The sequence below is a fragment of the Papio anubis genome, chromosome 10 (assembly GCF_008728515.1).
Source record: "Papio anubis isolate 15944 chromosome 10, Panubis1.0, whole genome shotgun sequence".
NCBI classification, from domain to species: domain Eukaryota; kingdom Metazoa; phylum Chordata; class Mammalia; order Primates; family Cercopithecidae; genus Papio; species Papio anubis.
In genome coordinates this window covers 73,367,413-73,390,518 of record NC_044985.1, presented here as the reverse complement: position 1 = coordinate 73,390,518, position 23,106 = coordinate 73,367,413, and the positions used below count along the sequence as shown (strand labels likewise).

The window sequence follows — 23,106 nt, the reverse complement described above, 5'->3', positions numbered from 1 at the left end:
TCCATGAGTCACACTGTGTATTAGACATCTTTTGTTCCCTACCTCACATCCTTTCAGACCACATTTTTAAACTGTAGTTTTTGCTCCACACAGACTTGACCTGACTGTACCTCGCCTCAAGTGCACCACAGGATTATTTTGCCCTGAAGCTTCTCTGCCACTGCTGTTAAGACTCCTGATGGAACCCATCCAGCCATTCTGGTGTAGGAACAAATCTGAAAGCATGAGCAAGTTAACCCTCCATTCAAACTTTGGCTAATGAGAGACAGTAGCCAGTGGATACACTCTTCCCTTATCTATCCTGTCTTAATCATTTAGAGCTATTATAAGAAAATAGCATAGACTGGGTAGCTTATAAAGAATAGAAAATTATTTCTCACAGCTGTAAGGGCTGGGATATCCAAGATCAAGTTAGATGTGGTGTCTGATGAGGACCCATTCCCTGGTTCATGGATGTTACCTTCTTGCTGTATCTGTACAGGGTGGAAGGGACAGGGCAGCTCTCTGGGGCCTCTTTTATAAGGGCATTAATTCCATTCATGAGGGTCTGTCCTCATGAACTAATCACCCTCCAATGGTCCCATTTCCTAATGCCATTGGTGATTAGGTTTCAACATTTGAATTTCAGGGAGACATAAACATTCAGACCATAGCACATCCCTTAGGCTGGCAATTCTGCAGTGTATTCTATATGACTCCTCAGAATGTCCCAACGAAATAAATCCCAATTGCCAAAGTGGTGAAAAAGCTCAACAGCACATTCTTGGGTTGATGCTCCCTCCTTTTCTATTCACTTTTCCTGTCTCTCACTCCTGTTCCTTGGAATCATTTCTCAAAAACTAACTTGACTCATGTCCTTGTTTCTGATGCAATTTGGAGGGTAACCTAGGCTAAAACGTCTTGCTCTTGTATCCTTTTCTCTGACCTGATGCTTCTTTAATCAGGTAGCATAAAAGCCCAAGGGTTCAGGTCCCTTTCTTAGAGTCTGACTATTGGCCCTGTAGGATTTCACAGTGGTACTCCAGGTGTGGTGCATGATGGGGAAACCTGTGCCTATTCCTGCTACTGCCACCATGAGTTTCCCCCTATAAACTACTTCAGTAGGTCTAGTATGTATGCTGGTGGTCATTTACCATTGCTTGCACCACACATTGTTGAAGTTTCTAAAGCAGACACCCAATGTGCAGTGGAGGGAGAAAAAAATATTTCTCCTAGGTGTAATGTTCATCTTGTTTTTTTTCCCTAAGAGGTGGGGTTCTCACTATGTTTCCCGGCTGCAGAGTGCTGGTTATTCACAGGTGCGAACATAGCACACTACAGCCTCGAACTTCTGGCCTCAAGTAATTCTCCTGCCTCAGCCTCCTGAGTAGCTGGGAATAAAGACAGATTCCACCATGCATGGCTGTGATGCTCATCTTTGATTGTCCAGGAGCCAACAGCATTAAGCACTTTATTGTAAACACACCCAACACTATCCCCAGGCACATGATAGTAGACTGACTGAATTTGTTAAGGTTTCCAACGTCATTTATAAACAATTTTAAAAAGGTTTGAGGCAGAGAGCAGTCAGAATGCTGTTGCAGTGGAAAAGGGTATTCTGTACTACAGTGTTACAGTAGAGATAAGCCAAAGTAGATGATTTTGAGAGATATTTTAAAAGTAGAATCACAAAACTCAAGATGTAAGTTTCCTATCAGGAAAGGACTGATATTTAGCTAATATGCATCAGTAACGCCACATTGTTAAAATACACAACCCTCAACTGGCAAACTGAATTGCTGCAGCCCCAAGCTCATTGAATACCTCCCTCCCCAGGGATCCCCTGAAAAGCTCCATGATCCAGAAAAGGGTAAATATGACAAGCAGGAGGTCTCCGAGACCCTGCTCCAGCATTATGGCTGACGTCCATTCTGATTGGTCAGTGCCAGTACTGTGCTGGTGGTTGTTTTGAGTATCACCCCTGAAAATGTAGGTGTAGAAAACAGACAGCATTAGTCTTTTGGTGCTCTCCCTTTCCACCTACAACTTGACTAGAATGCTCCTATGTGTCTCTGATCCCCTGACCAGGTGCACCACTGCAAGGGAATCCTCATAGAGGGTGGCAGCCTCAGATATGACACACAGCTGGATGAAATAGACCAGATCCTGGGCCATGAAGTGGCTTGATGTAACTAACTTTGTCATCAAGTAAGCAGGAGCCCTCTTCCCTTAGTTACACAAGACATGTGCTCCTTCCTGCCATGACCAGGTCTCTGTTGGTGCTCTAACTGGATGATCCAAAGGCTCTCGTGGCTTTAACATGTGGATGATTAATCAATATGTATCTAACCTTTATCACTTTCTAGAATTTGACTTCTATACTGAAAGTTTCCATCTAGATATCTGAATCTAAAAAGAGGCTGTTGTTTCTTTACCAATTTGGCATATGCCCATTCAGAATGATGAATCATCAGTCCCACGTCCTCTCAAATGAGAGCCTCAGGTAAATTTGTAAAAAGGGAAACAAAAGTAAACACAATTTTTGTCAGAAATGTCAAGGCTCTAACGCTGTTGGAAACCATCACCCACTCTTGCTGATCCTTAACCTCCACGGACCTCAGATCTTCACAAAGCTCTTAGCATCACCTTGATCCAGATAAATTACCTTTAAATTAAAAAAAGGGCTTAACATTCTCCAAGACAGATCATATGACAGGTCACAAAACAAGTCTCAATTAATTTTAAAAAATCAAAATTATATAAAGTATCCTCTCAGATCACAGTGGAATAAACTGGAAATAAACTCCAAAAGGAACCCACAAAACTATACAAACACATGGAAATTAAATAATCTGCTCCAGAATGATCTTTGGGTCAACAATGAAACCAAGATGGAAATTTAAAAATCTTTGAACCAAATGGTAATAGTGATATCAAAACATCTGGGATTACAGCAAAAGTGGAGCTAAGAGGAAAGTTCATAGCATTAAATGCCTACATTAAAAAGTCTGAAAGAACACAAATAGACAATCTAAGGTTACACCTCAAGGAACTAGAGAAACGGGAACAAACCAAACCCAAACCAAGTAGAAGAAAAGAAATAAAGATTAGAGCGGAACTAAATGAAATTGAAACAAGAAAACAATACGAAAGATCAATGAAACAAAAAGCTGTTTTTTTGAAAAGATAAAATTGATACACGATTAGCTAGATTAACCAAGAAAAGAAGAGAGAAGATCCAAATAAGCTCAACTAGAAATGAAACAGGAATCATTACAACCGATACCACAGAAATACAAAAGATCATTTGGGGTTACTATAAACACCTTTATATGTACAAACTAGAAAATCTAGAGGAGATGGATAAACTCCTGGAAATATACAACCCTCCTAGACTAAATCAGGAAGAAACAGAAACTCTGAACAGACCAATAACAAGTAGAGAGCTTGAAACAATAAAAAATTGCCAACAACAAAAAAGTCCAGGACCAGATGGATTCACAGCTGCATTCTATGAGACATTCAAAGAAGAACTGGTATCATTCTTACTGAAACTATTCCAAAAGATAAAGAGGGAATTCTCCCTGAATTATTCTGTGAAGTCAGTATCACCCTAATATCCAAACCAGGAAAGGACATAACAAAAAAAGAAAACTACAGACCAATATCCATGATGAACATGGATACAAAAATCCTCAAGAAAATACTAATGGAATCCGACAGCGTATCAGAAAGATAATACACCATGATCAAGTGGGTTTCATACCAGGGATGAAGGGATGGTTTAACATATGCAAGTCAATATATGTGATACATTCTATAGACAGAATCAAAAACAAAAATCATCTCAATAGATGCAGAAAAAGCATTTGACAAAATCCAGCATTGCTTTACGATTAAAACTCTCAGCAAAATGGCCATAGAAGAGACATACCTCAAGGTAATAAAAGTCCTCTATAACAAACCCACAGCCAACATTATACTGAACAGGAAAAAGTTGAAAGCATTTCCCCTGAGAACTGGAACAAGACAAGGATGCTCACTCTCACCACTTCTATTCAACATAGTACTGGAAGTCCTAGCCAGAAGAATCAGACAAGAGAAATAAATAATGGGCATCCAATTTGGTAAAGAAGAAGTCAAACTGTGGCTGTTTGCCAATGATAAGATCATATGCCTAGAAAACACTGAAGATTCATCCAAAAACCTCCTAGATGCCATAAAGGAATTCAGTAAAGTTTCAGGATACAAAATCAATGAACACCAATCAGTAGCACTGCTATACACCAACAACAACCAAGCTGAGACTCAAATCAAGAACTCAATCCCTTTTACAACAGTTGCAAAAAACAAAAGAAAGTAAAATAACATAACATAACATAAAATACTTAGGAATATACCTAATCAAGGAGGTGAATAATTTTTACAAGGAAAACTACAAAACACTGCTGAAAGAAATCATTGATGACACAAACAAATGAAAACACATCCCATGCTCATTGATGGGTAGAATCAATATTGTGAAAATGACCATACTGCCAAAAGCAATCTACAGATTCAATGCAATTCTCATAGAAATACTATCATCATTCCTCACAGAACTAGAAAAAACAATCCTAAAAGTCATATAGAACCAAAATGAGCCCACATAGCTAAAGCAAGACTAAGCAAAAAGGATAAATCTGGAGGCATCACATTACCTGCTTCAAACTATACTACAAGGCTATAGTTACCAAAACAGCATGGTACTGGTATGAAAATAGGCACACAGACCAATGGAACAGAATAGAGAACCTGGAAATAAAACCAAGTACTTATGGGCAACTGATCTTTGTCAAAGCAAACACAAATGTAAAGTGGGGAAAGGGCACCCTTATTCAACAAATGGTGCTGGGATAATTGGCAAGCCACATGAAGCTGGATCTTCATCTCTCAGCTTATCAAAAATCAACTCGAGATGGATCAAGAACTAAATCTAAGACCTGAAACCATAAAAATTCTAGAAGATAACTTGGGCAAACCCTTCTAGACATTGGCTTAGGCAAAGAGTTCATGACCAAGAACCCAAAAGCAAATGCAACAAAAACAAACATAAATAGATGTGACCTAATTAAACTAAAAAGCTTTTAAACAGCAAAAGAAACAGAAACTCTATTGAGTAAACAGACAACCCACAGAGTAGGAGAAAATATTTGCAAACTATGCTTCCAACGAAGGACTAATATCCAGAATCTACAAGGAACTCAAACAAATCAGCAAAAAGAAAACAAACATTCCCATCAAAAAGTGGGCAAAAGACATGAATAGACAATTCTCAAATGAAGATATACAAAAGGCCAACAGACACATGAAAAATGCTCAACATCACTAATTATCAGAGAAATGGAAATCAAACCACACTGAGATACCATCTTACTCCTGCAAGAATGGCCATAATTTAAAAATCAAAAAATAATAGATGTTTGCATGGTTGTGGTAAAAAGGGAATACTTACACTGCTGGTGGAATTGTAATGTAAACTAGTACAACCACTATGGAAAACAGTATGGAGATTCCTTAAAGAACTAAATGTAGAACTACCATTTGATCCAGCAATCCCACTACCAGGTATCTACCCAGAGGAAAAGAAGTCACTATATGAAAAAGACACTTGCACATGCATGTTTATAGCAGGACAATTCGCAATTGCAAAAATATGGAACCAGTCTAAATGCCCATCAACCAATGAGTAGATAAAGAAAAAGTGGTGGCCGGGTGCGGTGGCTCATGTCTGTAGTCCTAGCACTCTAGGAAGTCAAGATGGGAGGATCGTTTGAGGCCAGGGGTTCGAGGCCAGCCTGTTCAACATAGGGAGACCCCCATTTCCAAAAAAAAAAAAAGAAAATACATATACCATGGAATACTACTCAGCCATAAAAATGAATGAAATAATGGCATTCACAGCAACATGGATGGAGTTGGAGACCATTATTCTAAGTGAAGTAACTCAGGAATGGCAAGCCAAGTATTCTATGTTCACCCTTATAAGTGGGAGCTAAGCTATGAGGATGCAAAGGCATAAGAATGATATAATGGACTTTGGGGACTCTAGAGGAAAGGTAGGAGGAGAGTGAGGGATAAAAGTCTATACATGGGGTGCCATGTACACTGCTCGGGTGACCGGTGCACCAAAATCTCAGAAATCACCACTAAAGAACTTAGCCATGTAACCAAAAATCACCTGTTCCCCCAAAAACTACTGAAATAAAATTTAAACATTTAAAAAATGGCTTTGAATAAAAATAATTAAGAAGTGGCCACCTGCAGTGACTCACACCTGTAATCCCAGCACTTTGGGAGGCCTGGGTGGGTGAATGGCTTGAGCTCAGGAGTTCGTGACCACCCTGGGCAACGCAGTAAGACTCCGTCTCAAAAAAAAAAAAAAAATTTAAGAAGTGTTAAATTCTCTTACCTGCTGAACTAAACTCTGAAAAAATGTCTTTATCTGTTTGAGGTTTTCCGTCGGCATCAATGTCCATGATGGTACGCCATAATTCAGAGAATCTAGCTCGTTTTTCTTTGGGCATATATATTCCATGCCATAGTGCTTTCAGCATGTAGTCAATATTAATCAGAATTTGCCCAATTCTGGTATCATAATAAGCTGGAGGTAACTGACAAGAAGAACTCTGATCATAATTAGCTTCTAAACTGATGGAAGGGATTTGATTTAGGCAATAAATTCCAATAGCCAACTCTCTTATCATTTGATGGACTTCTCTATAGTCTAAGAGGGCAGTAGGGTCCACGGGAGTCAGTAGGATTGCAGTGGAGAAGCCTACATTATTCATTTGACTCATAATTCCACACGGGAGGTCTCCTTGAGAGCGAACATCTTCTTTGGTAGACAACCAGCTAACCAGTGCAGTAGTTAGTAACTCTTGTATTTCACTCCGATCATATTTTTCAAAAAAAGCAGATGCATTTCTTTGTATTGCTAAATTTTCCAGGTAGGTTTCTTCATCTTGAACTTGCTCAAATCTAGGTAATCCTTTTTTGGGCAATCTTAACATTTCCAATTAAATCTAGTGTGTCCTTTTTGAAACTTCTGCAATGAATAAAAAGGAAAAGATTATCAATAAAATCTGACATGGCAATGACACTGGATTTCTGTAGAAATAAATCTGTACCTTTCACCTATATAAGGTTAATTTTTCATGGTCAACGGTTACAGTTTTCAAATTAAAAATAACTGCAGTACATGAAAGCTGAAATTTGAATTAAAATAATTAAAATTATAAAATCTTTAATATTAACCATGTTCTGCTTTTCAAAGAAGTCAAAAGACAAGAAGATACATGTCAAAAAGAAATGTTAAGTTTATGTGTGAGAAGCTACTGTTACATGCCTATTTTGTTGCTGGAGAGGCATTCTTTTGTGTATGTTTGTGTCTGTCTGTGTTGCTATAAAGTAGTACCTGAGACTGCATAATTTATAAAGAAAAGAGGTTTATTTGGCTCACAAGTCTGCAGGCTGTACAAGCATGGCACCAGCATCTGCTCAGCTTCTGGGGAGACCAAGCTTACAATCATGGTGGAAGGGGAAGGGGAGCCAGTGTGTCACATGGTAAGAGAGGGAACAATAGAGAGAAAGGGGAGGTATCTATTCTTAAACAACCAGATCTTTCATGAGCTCAGAGGTAGACTTCACTCTGCCAGGAAAGCATCAAACCATTCATGAGGGATCCGCCCCCATAATCCAAACACCCCACAACAAGCCCTACCTCCAACATTGGGGAATCTATTTTAACATGAGATTTGGCGGGGATAAATATCCAAACCATATGGATATTTATTTTGTTTTCAGTTTTTTAAAGCAAGACTATAATGACCTGCATGAAAGAAAAGGAAAGGGCAGGGCGCGGTGGCACACGCATGTAATCCCAGCATTTTGGGAGGCCGAGGCAGGCAGATCACCTGAGGTCAGGAGTTCGAGACCAGCCTGACAAACATGGAGAAACCCGTCTCTACTAAAAATACAAAATTAGCCAAACGTGGTGGTATGCCTGTAATCCCAGCTACTCAGGGAGGCTGAGACAGGAGAATCACTTGAACCTGGGAGGCAGAGGTTACAGTGAGCCAAGATCACGCCATTGCACTCTAGCGTGGGCAACAAGTGTGAAACACTGTCTCAAAAAAGAAGAAAAAGCAAAGGAAAGCAGCATCTGCTTAACCTTCAATTTCTGTGCCAATGAATGCCTCTCTATTCCTTAAATAATAATAACCACAACTGCTATTTATTGAGCATCTACTATATGTCAGGCTCTTTACTACAGAATGGTTTTATTTATTTCATCTGATTGGCCTCTATTATATAGTGGTTCTCAAAATTTAGCTTGTATCAAAATCACCTGGGGCTTGTTCAAATACAAATCACTGAATCCCACCACTGAGTTTCTGATTCAATGAGCTGTAGTGGGGCCAGGAAATATGCATTTTAGTAAAGTTACAGGAAATGCTGATACTGCTTGTTTGGGCGCCACACCTGAGACCCCAGGTGAGTGAGTCAGACCTTGTTATGCCCACTTTATAGAGGCAGAAACGGAGACCAGGAGGTTGCAGGACATGTCTGAGGTTTTACGCCTTTCAGAAACAGAGCCCACGTCTGTCCATACTCAAGCCCAGACCCACGTCTAAAAGCAGCTCGCGTCAGCCATGGGCACGGGAAAGGGGATAGAACAAGGAAAGGGGAGGAACCTACTCTAGAATGACTGTTTTCTTGTCCGAGAGAGGGGCGCTGCGTCCGCGCCGTTCCCGTGGGGCTGGGAACAGTCGTCGCCGCCTTAGATGACTTCTCGCGGGGCCTTGAATCCGCCCTCAGGGCCCCTGCATGGGCCAGCGGGAGGCGCACCGGAAGGAACTGAGAGGAACTTTCAGGGCTTTTCGCCCCACCGTGTCTGCCCGGCCCTCCTCGCCGCGCCGGCCAACACTGCAGCCGCCCGGGCGCGGGTCGAAGCGGTTGGTCCTCCGGGTCGTGGGGTGGCGGGGCCGCTCCTGAGGCGGAGCTTGCGGGCGACTAGGCCTGGTGCATCCCGCAGCAGCAGCAGCGCCCCCAGGCGGCGCCCGGCCCCTTGGCTGGCTCAGACCCGCCGCGTGCTCATCTTCCCAAGCCCGCTTTAGCGCTCAGTCCAGCCGCATGCCGTGGGCACTGTGCCGCCCTCACTATCTGCCTCTGCTAAAACACCAAAACAGAGTGGCAGAGGAGAAAGCGCCGGGCGTTGAGGCAGTCCCGAGTTGGAATGCCACCTCCATCATCATTCTTTCATTCAACAAGCATTTATGGAACACCTATTATGAGTCAGGCACTGGAAACCCTAGAAAACAGGGCAGACACGAAACCCCAAGAAGCTTACAGTTGAACAGATCATCTCGCAGCTATATTTAACAGTGTGCCAATATTAGATGGAATGACAGCACTCGAATGAAAGCTAACCTAGCTCAGGGCTCAGAAAGGCTGCCTGAGGAAGTGCCCTTTCCCCCTCCGAGCCTAGAAAATGAAAAAGAGCTACCCAAGCAAAGAACTGGACAAGTAGCTTTTCAGGAACAGGGAACAGCAGGAGAGAAAGAATTGAAGTGAGAACAAAGTTGAAATGATTGAGAAACCGAGCAAAACCCTGCTTAGGGAACAAGAGAGATGGGGGCACAAACCGAGCTGCAGAGGTGCGCGATCGACAGATCATGCAGGCTGCTGAGTAATGATTTTGAATTTCATCCCAAAGGATTAGCCTAGAGTAGTGGCAGTGGAGGTGGGGCTCAGGGACTGTGGACAGATTTGAAAAATAATGAGGTTGCCTGTTGGTGACAGATTGAATGGGGATATGTTGAAAAAGAAGGTTGTGTCCAAGTGAGAGCCACATTTTTGTCAGGAGCAACAAGATATCAGGGCAAGATTAAGAGTTCAGTTGTGTACATAATTGACCTTGAAATACCTGTGAGAGAAATTGAGATGTGAGATATGCTTTAGATAAACAGTTCTGGGCTAAGAATGGCAGTAACGGTTAGACGTATAAGTTTTGGCAGGTTTATAGTAATTGAAGCCAGGGGTGGGGTTGAAATCACCAAGGGATAGCGTACAGAATGAGGAGTTGAGAACCAAGAGACCCGAGAAATTTAACATTTAAAGGTCAGGTAGAGAGAGTGGAATCAGCAAAGAAGACAATGAAAGAACAGCCAAGAAGGCAGGAGGAAAACCAAAATTGGTCACAGAAGCCGAAGAAGTGTGTGGGGGAAAAAAAAAAAAAAGGAATGGCCAACTTTATTGGATGCTGCTGCTTGGTCAGGGGAGACGAGAACAAACTCTTCCACTGAATGTAGCAACATGGAAGTTCTTGGTGACTGTTTGGGGCAGAATTTCTCTTCCAGTAATCATGTCATTATTTTAGCTACCATGGAAATAAATATTAATTTATGAGGACTATTCCAGGGCTTTTTTTTTTTTTTTTACAGAGATGTGAATGTTTGTACTTAATATGAACCATATATGTACATTCTCCTACTTCAAGGATTTCCCCCCACCCCCAGGTAGACAAATGGTTTGTTCCATGTGTCCCAAATCTTGGTAAAGAGTTGTCTCCTTTTTTAAAGGATCAACACAGAACTCCATCCCAGAGCTAATGGGATTGAATAGCAGAAGGTTGTAAATACCCAGGCCCTCTTGGCGTTCACACACATGCATGTATATCCTCTCTCTCTCTCTGTCTCTCTCACAAGTATCCTTCTGGAGCAGATGACCTGGAAATTCCTTATAAAAATTTGACTGATTAATACATTTAAATCTCATAGAATAGAGTAGCCCCTGGAATATAGCATTATTAAGTCATAGCTATTTTGAGTATTGAACTGTATTTTTGTTATAATATTCAATTCTAAGCCGTGGGGCAAACCTCTTAAGTTCATCTACTCCCAATATAAGCAATGTCAATTTAGTGCTCAGGTCCACACAGACACTTGAAGTTGTCTGCTTCCAGATTGAGGGGTGAAAGCTATGTAGGTAGTATCTAAATTTGGGTTGAACATTGCATCTTCCAGGGAATAAATTCGGGGCATGTGAAAGCCCTTGCCAGGTTACTGACCTGTTTGTCAGGATCATAAAATTTCTTTGCTACTATGATTAAAGAATCAAAGGGTGGCCAGACCCAGAAACGGTGTCAACCCTAATGGACAGATTTCACAGTGACACTGGTATGGCAGTTAACAGTTGAGTAATATGGGTGGATGTCAGGTTGGAGTGAATAGACAAAAAGGTGGGGAGAGTGACTGTGGATGAGAGGCAAGACATGGTAAATAGAGGAAGACGTATTCATCCTTGTCTTCAGGTTGACTAGGCTGAGGAGGAAGGGCTGGTTTTGCTGTCTCAGGGGTGGCAGAGGCAGAAGAAAATCCACATATAAGTGGAACTGCACAGTTCCAATGTGCTGTTCAGGAGTCAACTGTAATCTTAAAAAGTTATTGGGGTGGGAAAATGAGCTGCCTACAGAGATGTAATAGAAGTAACAAGTACTGTTCAGGAGGATGAACCTCAAGCAAATTGTTTAACTTCTTTAAACCTGTAGTTCTTTCATCTGTGAAACACGACCCTGTCTAAACCACGGTCCCTGAGGAGAGGGAACTGAATCATTTCTGGATGGAACTATCAAAGAGAGTGAGTCTGGGAAAACAAACTCTTTCTCTTCCCTCTCACACAACACTTCTGACACCAGATGTGTGGATTTTTTCTACACCAAGCAATTCTCCAGCTCTCTGAATACCAGCTGGGTATCCTACAGTTTAATCCTGCCTCTATCTTCCTGGAGTTAGTGTCAGATCCTTCAACTTAAGGGCTCAGTGTCAAAGGTGTCTCTACTTTAGATGGCAATTTCAAGTCTGGATCTCTGGTACTTCTGATTAACCAGCTACATAAATTGGGTGTTTTCATGACCCCCTATTCAGGTTTGATAATTTGCTAGAATGACTCACAGCACTCATAGAAATACTTACGTTTACTGGCTTATGATATAGGATACATCTCAGCACAGCCAAATTGAAGAGATGCATAAGGCAAAGTATTCAAAAAATATTACAGTGAGAGGGAGCCTCCATGTCCTCTCTGGGCATGCCACACTCCCAGCACCTCCACATGTTCAGCAAACCAGAGGCTCATCAAATCTTGTTCCACAGTTTTTATAGAGTTTAATAGACCTTAACGTTCAGCAACACTCTCCCTCCCAGAGGAGGGTGGGTGGGGATGAAATTCCAACTTTTCTAATCTCTTGATTTTTATTTTTTATTTATTTATTTTTTTAGAGACAGGGTTTCACTGTCACCCAGGCTGGAGTGCAGCGGTGTGATCCTAGCCTCACTGCAGCCTCCACTTCCTGGGTTCAAGTGATCCTCCCACCTCTGCCTCCCGAGTAGGGAGGCACATGCTTCCATGCCCAGTTCATTTTCTGTACTTTTTTTTTTTTTTGGTAGAGATGGGGTTTCATCATGTTGCCCAAGCTGGTCTCAAACTCCTGGACTTAAGAGATCCCTCTGCTTTGGCCTCCCAAGCTGCAAGTATTAAAGGCTATTTAGAGACCTCACTCTAAGTCACCGCATTAGCATAAACTCAGGTGTGATCAAAAGGGGCTTATTACGAATAACAAAAGATACTCCCTATCACTAAGGAAATTCCATGGTTTTAGGAGTTCTGTAACAGGAAAAAATGAAAATTCAACCAAATGAACTTTAAAACTACTATTATTATACAATAATAAAGCAGCAGAGTATCTTACTTTTATATAAGTAATTATATAAAAACGTATTTTTATATTGTTACACTGTGAATCACATTACAATTTAGTCTCCTTTTGAATAGAAAGATTTTCTAAGGAAATGATTTGGAGCCGTCCACATTTATCAGATGCCTTTTCATTATTTTTTTCCATTTTTGCAATTCTTGATCCAAATTGCATGGCCCGTTTGGGCAGAAGAGCAGAGGCTGTAAGACCAAGTTCCACAGCTGCAAGGCGTAAAAGTAGTTTTTCACCAATCCCTCGGGGTAAAGTCAAGTTTGCTTTTTCCCAAATTGGTAGAGAATTTAGAAAGGAGACAACATTTTCATCCAGGAAAGGAAATCTAAAATAAACAGATAAATAATATAACCACTATGTAAAAATAAAATCAACCTGCTTTGATTTATACAGTTTTATAGCTAAAATGTAATCAAACTAAGTGTTTCATAACATATGACATATACTACAAAATAGTCTAAGTCTCAATAAATAAATTAGGCTTACTGTGTCCAGAAATAGTTTCAAATTGTCTTACAAGGTATCTTTGTGGAGGCCTTGAAAACAAACATGATTTTTTTTTTTTTCCACCTAGGCAAGCACTACCACACCCAGCTAATCTTTGTATTTTTGGTAGAGATGAGATTTCGCCACGTTGCCCAGGCTGGTCTCGGACTCCTGAACTCAAGTGATCCACCTGCTTTGGCCTCCCAAAGTGCTAGGAATACAGGTGTGAGCCACTATACCTGGCCTACAAGCATGATCTTAACTAACTATTCAATCTGTGTCTGATCTTTATCACAACGAAAGAAATGACACTTTAGGGATATGGAACCAATGTAGAAGGGCTCCACAGCCTGAACCTGCAAAACACTTACAGTAAAATTTTGTTAATCAAAATTATTTAATTATACTTAAACCAATTAAATGGTGATAAATTACTGTAACAGAACAAAATACTAGATTTTTTCCCCCTAAATTCTGGGATGACCTAGAAACAAAATATTAGATTAAAAAAATAACTTTCTGCCCTTTTGCTTCCCCAATTTCTACAAAATTCTGTTCTTTTTCTGTTTAAAATACTTTAACACCCACCATCCCACATCTCCACATGCAGTACAGTTACACTAGTGTTTCCGTTTTATTACATCTTAGTGTAGGTTAAGAGATTGGAAAGGGCAAAGACATTTGTTATCTGGAATATTAAATAAAAATGAATGAGTTGCAAAAGCAAATTTAATTAGAGAATCAAATCAACACACTACTGTTAATATGTACGTCAAGATACATAACAAATTATTTAGATCTAGCCACTATATTTGTTATATCACAATTCTGTATTAGCTGCTTTAAACATTCTTCATATGCATTTTTATTTGAGCATAATATAATACTTTCATAAGTAGGTGCTTTTACTAGACAAATTCCCTTCTCTATGACCTAGCTGAAATAACATACTGAATTTCTACCTCCTTCTCTCTCACGTCCTTCAAAGAGAAAACAGTTTAACAGTTTATGGACTTTATTATGGTATTAGTTATCACTTTATAGTGAAATCTGGAAAATTATGATAGAATAATGACATAGTAGCCAAACTTTTACATGGGCTAGGACCAGAAACTTAAGAAGGACAACTGTGTAAAGGCAGCTACAAGTCAGTGGAAAGAGGAAAAGACTGAAGTAGAGACAAGAAACAATGAAGTCTGAGAGAGAGAAAGAGAGAGAGAAACTGTAGTATGTTTAATTCTCAGGGAGCTTACTTGGACTTCCTATTCTTGGATGCTTGTACCCTTGTAATAAACTACCTACTTGAATCAATTAGCCTACTTGAATGGATTTTTGCTCTTTATAACTAAATGTCACATCTTCCTTTATCCTTACTTAATGTCTTAGAAAGTTTTATTCAAATACTGTACTTGTTCACTACCTTCAGAAATATGATATAGGTAAAAATAAACCTGAAAAGCAAGAATAGATACATGAAAGTGCCTTGGTTTCTCTGAAGGTTTTAGGTAATCTGCAATATGTGACTAAATTGTGTTCAAAAACATGTGGCAGAGGAATATCCAGTGTGAGGACTACCTTCAAATCAGTATGGATCTGTACATACAGAAATGTCTACAGAGACAAAGCCAGTTTCTATAACATCGGAGAAGAAGGCTTGCAGGTGGGGCTTATGCCCTTCCTGGGAGAAAAGCAAACATTAAAAGCTGAACAAAACCCTCTAAATACCTTATCTTAGTATTTCACTATCTCAGTTTTACTTTGACAGTCTTTTATTTGGAAACGGAGTCTCACACTGTCTCCCAGGCTGGAGAGCAGTGGCGTGATCTGGGCTCACTGCAACCTCCACCTCCCGGGTTCAAGCCATTCTCAGCCTTCCGAGTAGCTGAACTACAGGCATGTGGCACCACGATCAGCTCATTTTTTTTGTATTTTTAGTAGAGGTGGGGTTTCACCATGTTTACCAGGCTGGTCTTGAACTCCTGTCCTCAGGTGATCCACCCGCCTTGGCCTCCCAAAGTGCTGGGATGACAGGTGTGAGCCACCATGCCTGGCCTACTTCAACAGTCTTTTTCACTATAGTCTTAAAAACAATTCTGTCATTATGTTACCTTTGAAAATTACTGAAAATACATTTCTTAGACATTTCTTAGAGAATGAGTTCTAGAAAATAACTGCTCTCCTGGCTCTTCCCAGCTCTGTTTCTGACTGTGTTTATAATATAAAGCCAAGCTATTATTGCTGCTGTTATTCATCTGAACAGTCTCCAAAGAGAAAACAAACTTAAAAGTCTCCATTTAAACTCTGCTGTTTTTATAAAAATACCGTAACAACACTCAAATGATTAGAATTACCTTGCTTCTTTTCCATGATCACCAATAACTCTGTCATCACGACCAAGATTTCTAGAAGAAATTCGACCCAGTTCCATCATTATTTCCTTATTCAATCCTTCCAGCCCATGTGACTGAAAGCGGACACGATGACGAGAATAACCTGCAAGTTGCTCATCTGCACCAATTCCAGTGAGAACTACCTATGTGGTTTAAAGAAATCCATATAAAAATGTTATCAACCACACAGTAAAGAAAACAAGATAAAAGAAAAGCTTAAAAATTGCAAACCTAAAGATAACACTTTAGGAGAAAAACAAGATAAAGACAGAAAATAGTAAAATATATCCAATTCTAAAGAAGTCACATATGTTGTGTTGTAGTTTAAATGCAACTAAAATATGCTATATTCTTACAATCAAAATGCTACAAGCTTTAAGGGTCAAAAATAGGTCTCAGAAATTATCAGAAGAAACACTGTGTCATACCTTTGCACTGCTGTGATAGGATTTCACTCCATCTTGGGCCACTAACCAACCAATTCCTCTAGAAGCAAACCAGACTGCACAGCCAATGCTATCATCCAAAACTGTATCCAACGGCTGAATTAAGTGACATATTCGAGTCCTTCTTAATTTCTGCAGTTCTTCCATAGAAACATTAATTTCAACAAAATTCCAAATTCGGGAAGGGCTAACAGCTTTTAGTTCCTTTAGTCCCGCCCTTCCTGTGATTCTATCTGGTACACTGACATGTTTATCAGGACTGTCGTCATCAGCAGCAGCATCATCTTTAGAGAACTCTTCAGAAGATATTTCACATTTATTTTTCTGTTTATTCCTTTCTTTGTTAAAGCTAGTTGGCATGGTCTTTTCTTCAGCTATGAAAGCTACATTAAGAAGATCAATTGGTTCATCTAAAGGAATATGACGGTCAGCAAGGGTTGCAATAACCATGGAATCAATGCCCCCAGAAAACAGGATTGCAACATTTGCTTTCCTATCACACATTTTCGAAACTTCATTTGCTGTCAGGTTTTCACCCCTAGGTAAACACAAGACACGTTTCTTGACTGCTACACTCAAGACATCAATGAACTGCTGAATTACTTCCTTTATGTGTACATCAGTAAGAAAGACCTGAAGTGTCTCTCTTGTAGGTGGCACATTGGAAATATTACTGCAATGAGTCTCCAATGCAGCTTGTGGCAACATCATATTTAAAGGAACAACAGGTTTTTCAAGATACAGTTTGGCTTCATTTGCTACCACGGATACAAATGCTGGTAAGTCTGCTGAAATTTGACTCAGGCTATTAACATTTTCTTCAATAATATTCTCCCTAGAAATATATTTCCAAGGATACAGTTGTAAAATAATGCATCTGGAAATGGCAGTAGACTTAAGATCAATTCGGAAAAGTCCAGATGCTGGAACTTCTTGCCACTGATTTGCCAATCCAGATGTTTGGGTGCCAACTGAAGAGAGGCAGAAACTCTTGCCCAAATTACTAAAATGCCAAAGCAAGCTACGGCGACCAAAAAAATCCCTACCAAACCATAAATAATGACTAGATGCTTGATAATATATAAATGACCAGGGACCTTGCACTTCTGAGAAAAGTGACAAAATCTCAGATTCATTCTTACAGGAGGAAAGATAATTAAACAAAATTTGAGTATCATTCTCTTCAGCTTCAACCTTTATTCCACTAAAAATTTCTCCATTCCACAGAAACACATTGCCTCTTTCATCTTCCACAGGCTGGGTAGTCAAAACACCCCTCAAGTGTAGGACGTGACCAGAAAATAAACACTGGTAGTTAACATCAGACTTGAACAATTGTTTACTACTATTGGGTCCCCGCTGTTTAAGATTATATAGTAAGTCCTCTTTTAAATCTTGACTGAAATGCTCAGCAGAAAAGTTTACAGAACAACAAATGCCACACATTGTTACGTGAAATTAGGTTGACTATTTCTTGATTTTGGTCTTCTCTAAGTTTTCTATTTCTTGGTATTCTTTTTTCAGTTCATCCAATATACCTGTTGCAGGGAAGGAGAATAAATATTAAATAACATAAAAATTCTTGGACTTTTACCTAGCAATTCAGAGGGCAAAACAAGCTGTTTACCAAAATCAAACCATATAAACACACACACTGTGCCAGTGCCAATGATAATTAACAACAGGCTACTAACAAAGAATGTTTATCTTTTACAAAAATAGCTTCTGTTTTGCCGAGTGCTCATTTTGGCCCAAGCACTTGGCTAAGCACTTTTTACACAGCATCTTATTTAGATCCCACAATACCTTGGAGGCTTAAAGTATTTCACCCAAAGTCACAAAGGTAGAAAGTGGTAATTGTTTGTCATACTTAGACCTGTTTGAAACTCTAAAGCACATGTTAATAACTATTGCTTTCTAACACATATTATGATATATATATATATATATATTTTTTTTTTTTTTAACTGTTGACTCATCTTTGGAAGGCTAACTTGAAGAAAACCAAACTGCTGCATTAATCTTTTGATATATATTTTAACATTCAGATGAGTATAATTTAGGCACCCCCCAAAAGCCACAAAAAAGAAAAAACTTACTTTTGCTCTCAGATAGCATTTCTGTTCGGTCTGCAAGAAAGAATATATTGCTGTTCTGTTGCTGCCTATATACTTTCTGGAAAACATAATTTAGGCTAAAATCAAATTTTGATCTAAAAAGTAGATGTTAAAATCCTTAACCCTATTATCACTAATTCTTGAACTTCAGTAATATATATTTAGTACTATACTTTAGCAAACACAGATAAGCAAAAACACAAATAAAAGTCATCCATTGCCCAACTACCAGAAAGTGCTACTACTGAAATGAAACTATTTTCTCTCCATATACCATTTTAACAAAAAATGTTCTTACTGTACCTGCAGATTTATGCTTTTATCAATGAGCAATATATTGAGAACACTTTTTCTTATCAGTAAGTGTTATTTTACAAGAACACAAAAATGGCAAAGCAAGCTACGGCGACCAAATTATACCTACTGCTATACAGGTATAATATATTACAGTTTATTTGCTCGCTTCAAATACTAAACATTTAAAGTGCTACCAACTCTTTGCTATTGTAAATCAACGTTGTGATGAATATCTTTGTAACTAAATCTTCGTGCACTCCCATGATTCTCTCCTAAGTATCAACTACTATAAATGGAACTGCTGGGTCAAAGTGTTATAGTTTGAGTTGTTGAGACTTTCTGCCAATTTGCCCTCTAGAGAAAGTCTGTATTAATTCTGCCTCAATTTTTTTTTTTTTTTTTTTTTTTTTGAGATGGAGTCCTGCTCTGTCGCCTAGGCTGGAGTGCAGTGATGCGCTCAGTTCACTGCAACCTCTGCCTCCCAGGTTCAAGAGATTCTTGTGCCTCGGCCTCCCGAGTAGCTGGAAGTACAGGCAGGCACCCAGCTAATTTTTTTGTGTGCTTCAACTTCTAATATTCCATAAGTGACAACATCAGAAATATCTAATCAGTCAGTTATTACATAATCTTTAAAATACTTTTAAGAGCTCAAACTCATTTGTTCCTGAATGTTAAAATGTAATTTGACACTGAAACTATACACAAAGCAGTAGCTTGCTTGTTTATATTAATGGAAATGGCATTAAATAACCATGTTACACATTTATAAAAATCTATGTAAAAATTTTTTGGAGGGAGGGGAAGCAATGTATCTTTTTTTGTTCAATAATTATCCACATTCATTTGAAAGAAAAGTTTCTTCTCATCTCAATATAAAGTTTGTTTGTATCAAAAGAAAACACCAAATTCAGGGTATAAAATAAACATCATCAGTGATTACAGCTCCAAGATACCAAAATACAACTAGTATCATTTGTTGCAAATGCAATGTGAATAGCATATGATAGAAAAAAGACATCTTCAACTATGAGATCTAAAAAAGAATCTAGACACTTGCAATTTAAAAAGATGCTGAAATACTATACATTTTATTAAAGTATGATTAAATATCATATATAATTCTTATAACTTTAATATATAGTTAACATAAATAAATCTCCCACATATTTGTTATTCAGAATTCCTATAATAACTCACCCTATTCTTCTTAAGGTTAGAAAGTTCATCCACCACAATTTTTTGTTCTTTAATCTATTGAAATAAAGAAAAACTCCTTAAGCTAGATGTTTTCAAAGTATGTTCAATGAGAATCCCTTAAGGGGTTGTTTTAAAATTAGAGATGGGATAAGGGGCTATGATGTACTGGTTTTCCAAATGGGCAGTTCGTGAATATACAGATTATCTTCAACAGCAGTCTGTGTGGGGGTCCAGTTGGGGAAAAGTTGGAGGAGAAAAAACAGTGATTAGACTTGCAAAATGTTAGGTAACCCATTAAGATCAGACAGGGGATTTGGTGTTCGTAACCAGCAATCATGCCAAAGACTACAGTTACTCAACAAGGTTTATACCTTTTATTAAAAATATATGATATACACCAGACCCAGCACGGTGGCTCATGCCTGTAATCCCAGCACTTCGGGAGGCCAAGGCAGGTGGATCACCTGAGGTCGGCAGTTCGAGACCAGCCTGACCAACATGGAGAAACCCCATCTCCACTAAAAATACAAAATTAGCCAAGCATAGTGTCGCATGCCTGTAATCCCAGCTACTCAGGAGGTTGAGGCAGGGGAATTGCTTGAACCTGGGAGGCAGAGGCTGCGGTGAGCCAAGATTGCGCCATTGCACTCTAGCCTGGGCAAGAAGAGCGAAACTCTATCTCAAAAAAGAAAAAAAAAATATATATATACACACACACACATACATATATGATACACACCAAAAGGAATTCCAGTCTTTCAATTAAGCTGTGATTTAGATGGGGGGAAAAAAACCAGCAAATTGAATGAGGGGTGGGTTACTTTTTTCAATATTTTCATGATTTTATGTACTAAGCAGTGCAGTCAAACACATTCAAATCAAGCAATGCCTTATTTGGGGACAGTAAGACCTATCATGTTCCATCTTTGTATTTTTCCCTTTTTAGCTCAATGGCTAGCATGGAGCTGGCACTGTTGAACTGGTTTTCTTTTTTTTTCAAACAGGGTCTTGATCTGTTACCCAGGCTGGAGTGCAATGGCGCGGTGACGGCTCACTGCAGCCTCGATTTTCCCGGGCTCAGGTGATTCTCACATCTTAGCCTCCGAGTATCTGGGACTACCGGCCTGGGCCACAGTGCTGACCTGGGCTTCATTTATTTGTAGGGGAGGGCTCAACTAAGTGAAAACTAAGTTTCTTTTTAACTCTTTAACTATTTATTTTGTGAACACGACTAATTACATAGTATCACACGAGCCTCTAAAAGCAGCTTTTATAATATTTGTGCTACCTCACACACCTCAGGGATTTGTATCCACCAGTATGCGTAAGGGGCTTGCAATGGTGGTAATCAGAATGGACTGTGTGTCTTTTGAAAATTCACCCCCAATTCCCATGAGTGTGCACCTTTCTGTCTCCCCAGTTGGCAGAGCTGTAGTAATGAGGTTGAATTCCAAGGCCGAATTTGTAAACATTCTTTGAGACTTAACGTTTGTACAGGGCTTTCCCATTTTAGGAATGACAGGTGTACATTTCACTTTACTTCAAAGAAGGTAACTGATACAAAAAGATTAAAGAGACTTGCCCAGATGTCATTGCAAGTTTGGGACAGAACCAAAGTAGAATCTAGGACATGTAATACCTGAAGGGCTATAACCCTCCCCATCCCCATTTATCTTTAAAGGTTTTGTTTGTTTATGGCAGTTAAGGCTTATATTATATTGGCTTCCTCCCTCCCCCTTTTTGGTATAACAGTGACAACCCAATGCGTGTTTTAGGACCATTGCTTTGGTTAACGGAGAAGCAGCAGCTAACAGGTGGATGAGGAGAGACCAGTTAGGAAGCCCTTGCGGGGGGGGGGGGGGGGGGGGGCGGGGGTCCCGATGGCAGATGACGGTGGCTTATTTGGGGTGGTAAGTGTTCACGGTGACAAAGGGACATATTTGAAATGAGTTTCAAAGGTAGAACTAATAGGCTTCCATGATGGGCGTCAAGGATGGATCCCAGGTTGCTGGCATGGTTAACCGGATGCAGAATATCTGCGATGGAACAGATTTGGGGTGGGCAGTATTTCCCAAAGTTTAAAAACACCCAACCAGAACTCCGCCCCGCTGCCACCTGGGTCGTGTCTCGGGGCAAATTTCAATATCTCCCTTTTCGCAACTGTTTTCAGAAAATAAAAGGACTAACTGTAGCTGTCAAGTGCTAAGAATAAAAAGAGCAAAGTAGCAGGGCAAAGCCGAGGCCCGGGCAGGCCCCACGCTGCCCCCTGCGGACCAACTTTAGGGTCCTGTGGCGCCCAGTCCCGAGTCCAGGAGCCTTTCATTGCGTCTGACACTCACCTTGCTGCTAAGATCCTCCTTGTGTGGGGTCGAATTGTCGGTGGGGATCAGCACAGGGCTGTCCTCTGGGCGCGTCCCTCGGTTGGGCATTTCCACCCACCGCAAGAAACGCAGTACGGTCGGCCCTGAAGGAGCCTAGAGCAATAGTCACCGCGCATGCGCGCTTCCAGCCGCGCGCACCCTTTCTTTTCCCGCGAGTTTTACCAACAGCGTCTGCGCGCTCACTTGAACGCATGCGCAGGCCGTGTCTGGCCTGGGGAGGAGTTTCGCGCCTGCGCGTGGCTGCTTAGGGCGTGAGTGAACAGTCTGGTTGCAAAATCTGAGGTTCCTGTACTGGCCTCTAGTGGTTGAGATGCAGAAACGCTCAGGTGGTTTCTTCATGACGTCTTATCTAGTATACTACGAGTTATGTGCGCCCTCCAGTGGTAAATGTAAAGAATAGCCGTGCAATAGAAATAGCTCTTAATATAATATGTATTATCTAGGGAAAGATGAAGTTGAGGAACATAGGAGATACTGTGTTGGCAACAGAACTATACAGACTTGGTAAAGTTTTGGTTAACTCGTGGTTAGGGTTGCCGGATAAAATACAGTATGAATTTCAGATGAATTCGTAGTTTTTTAGTATGTCTATGTCCCCTGCAATATTTGCAATATCTCACTTCCGTGGAAAAAAATGACTAAAACTTGGAAATAGGCAAAAGAGATTTATTTACTGGATGTTCTTTCAGTGCTGCTCTGAACTTGACTTTATTATATTGACTTGACTGGGCTGTTTTACAATTCTCTAGGGGCAAAGGTTAACTTTGGTAGAGATTTTGGTTTGGTAGAGATGCAAATGATTTTTTTGGTGTACCAGATACCAACACAGGTTATGATGTATTGTTCTGTAACACATTAGTCAGCTTTGTCTCTAACCCTGCAATTGTGTCCTAACATTTCTTTATTAATATATGCCTAGCTTCTCTAATATTCTGTATTGGTTTTAAAGTCTTATCGGTTCCCTCACTAACTAATGAGTTCAATAAAACTTTGACATGTATTTGT

The 23,106-nt window shown here is 39.9% G+C and overlaps 3 protein-coding genes across 21 annotated transcripts in view; all 3 read right to left on the bottom strand.

The window, feature by feature from the left end:
• Positions 1 to 8,832, bottom strand: part of ANKAR (ankyrin and armadillo repeat containing) — an 83,160-nt gene extending 74,328 nt beyond the window's left edge. For all 16 annotated transcript variants that reach the window (XR_002516194.2, XR_002516195.2, XM_021923794.2 and 13 more), the window contains exons 1-2: positions 8,719 to 8,832; positions 6,431 to 7,066 (exon numbers count right to left, since the gene is read on the bottom strand). Coding sequence is in view for 14 of the 16 variants with exons in the window: in XM_021923794.2 (XP_021779486.1) it covers positions 6,431 to 7,031 (601 nt within the window). In the remaining 2 variants the exon portion in view is untranslated. The remainder of the gene's footprint in view (positions 1 to 6,430; positions 7,067 to 8,718) is intronic.
• Positions 8,833 to 12,716: 3,884 nt separating this feature from the next.
• Positions 12,717 to 22,270, bottom strand: ASNSD1 (asparagine synthetase domain containing 1). Of its 3 annotated transcripts, none has more exons than XM_003907723.3 (6): positions 22,060 to 22,249; positions 19,721 to 19,774; positions 18,209 to 18,284; positions 16,092 to 17,647; positions 15,625 to 15,806; positions 12,717 to 13,112 (listed from the first exon to the last, which is right to left on the bottom strand). In XM_003907723.3, exons 4-6 carry the CDS (start codon positions 17,553 to 17,555, stop codon positions 12,827 to 12,829), a joined length of 1,932 nt encoding a protein of 643 aa, XP_003907772.1. In that variant the 5' UTR covers positions 17,556 to 17,647; positions 18,209 to 18,284; positions 19,721 to 19,774; positions 22,060 to 22,249; the 3' UTR covers positions 12,717 to 12,826. The 3 variants fall into 3 exon arrangements, with proteins under 3 accessions (XP_003907772.1, XP_009180850.1, XP_017802202.1); XM_009182586.4 differs by having other exon boundaries at positions 18,209 to 18,238; positions 22,060 to 22,123; XM_017946713.3 differs by lacking the exon at positions 19,721 to 19,774 and having other exon boundaries at positions 22,060 to 22,270.
• Positions 17,282 to 22,265, bottom strand: ASDURF (ASNSD1 upstream reading frame). Of its 2 annotated transcripts, none has more exons than XM_031651409.1 (4): positions 22,060 to 22,265; positions 19,721 to 19,774; positions 18,209 to 18,284; positions 17,282 to 17,647 (listed from the first exon to the last, which is right to left on the bottom strand). In XM_031651409.1, exons 1-4 carry the CDS (start codon positions 22,147 to 22,149, stop codon positions 17,577 to 17,579), a joined length of 291 nt encoding a protein of 96 aa, XP_031507269.1. In that variant the 5' UTR covers positions 22,150 to 22,265; the 3' UTR covers positions 17,282 to 17,576. The 2 variants fall into 2 exon arrangements, with proteins under 2 accessions (XP_031507269.1, XP_031507270.1); XM_031651410.1 differs by having other exon boundaries at positions 18,209 to 18,238.
• Positions 22,271 to 23,106: the final 836 nt, after the last annotated feature.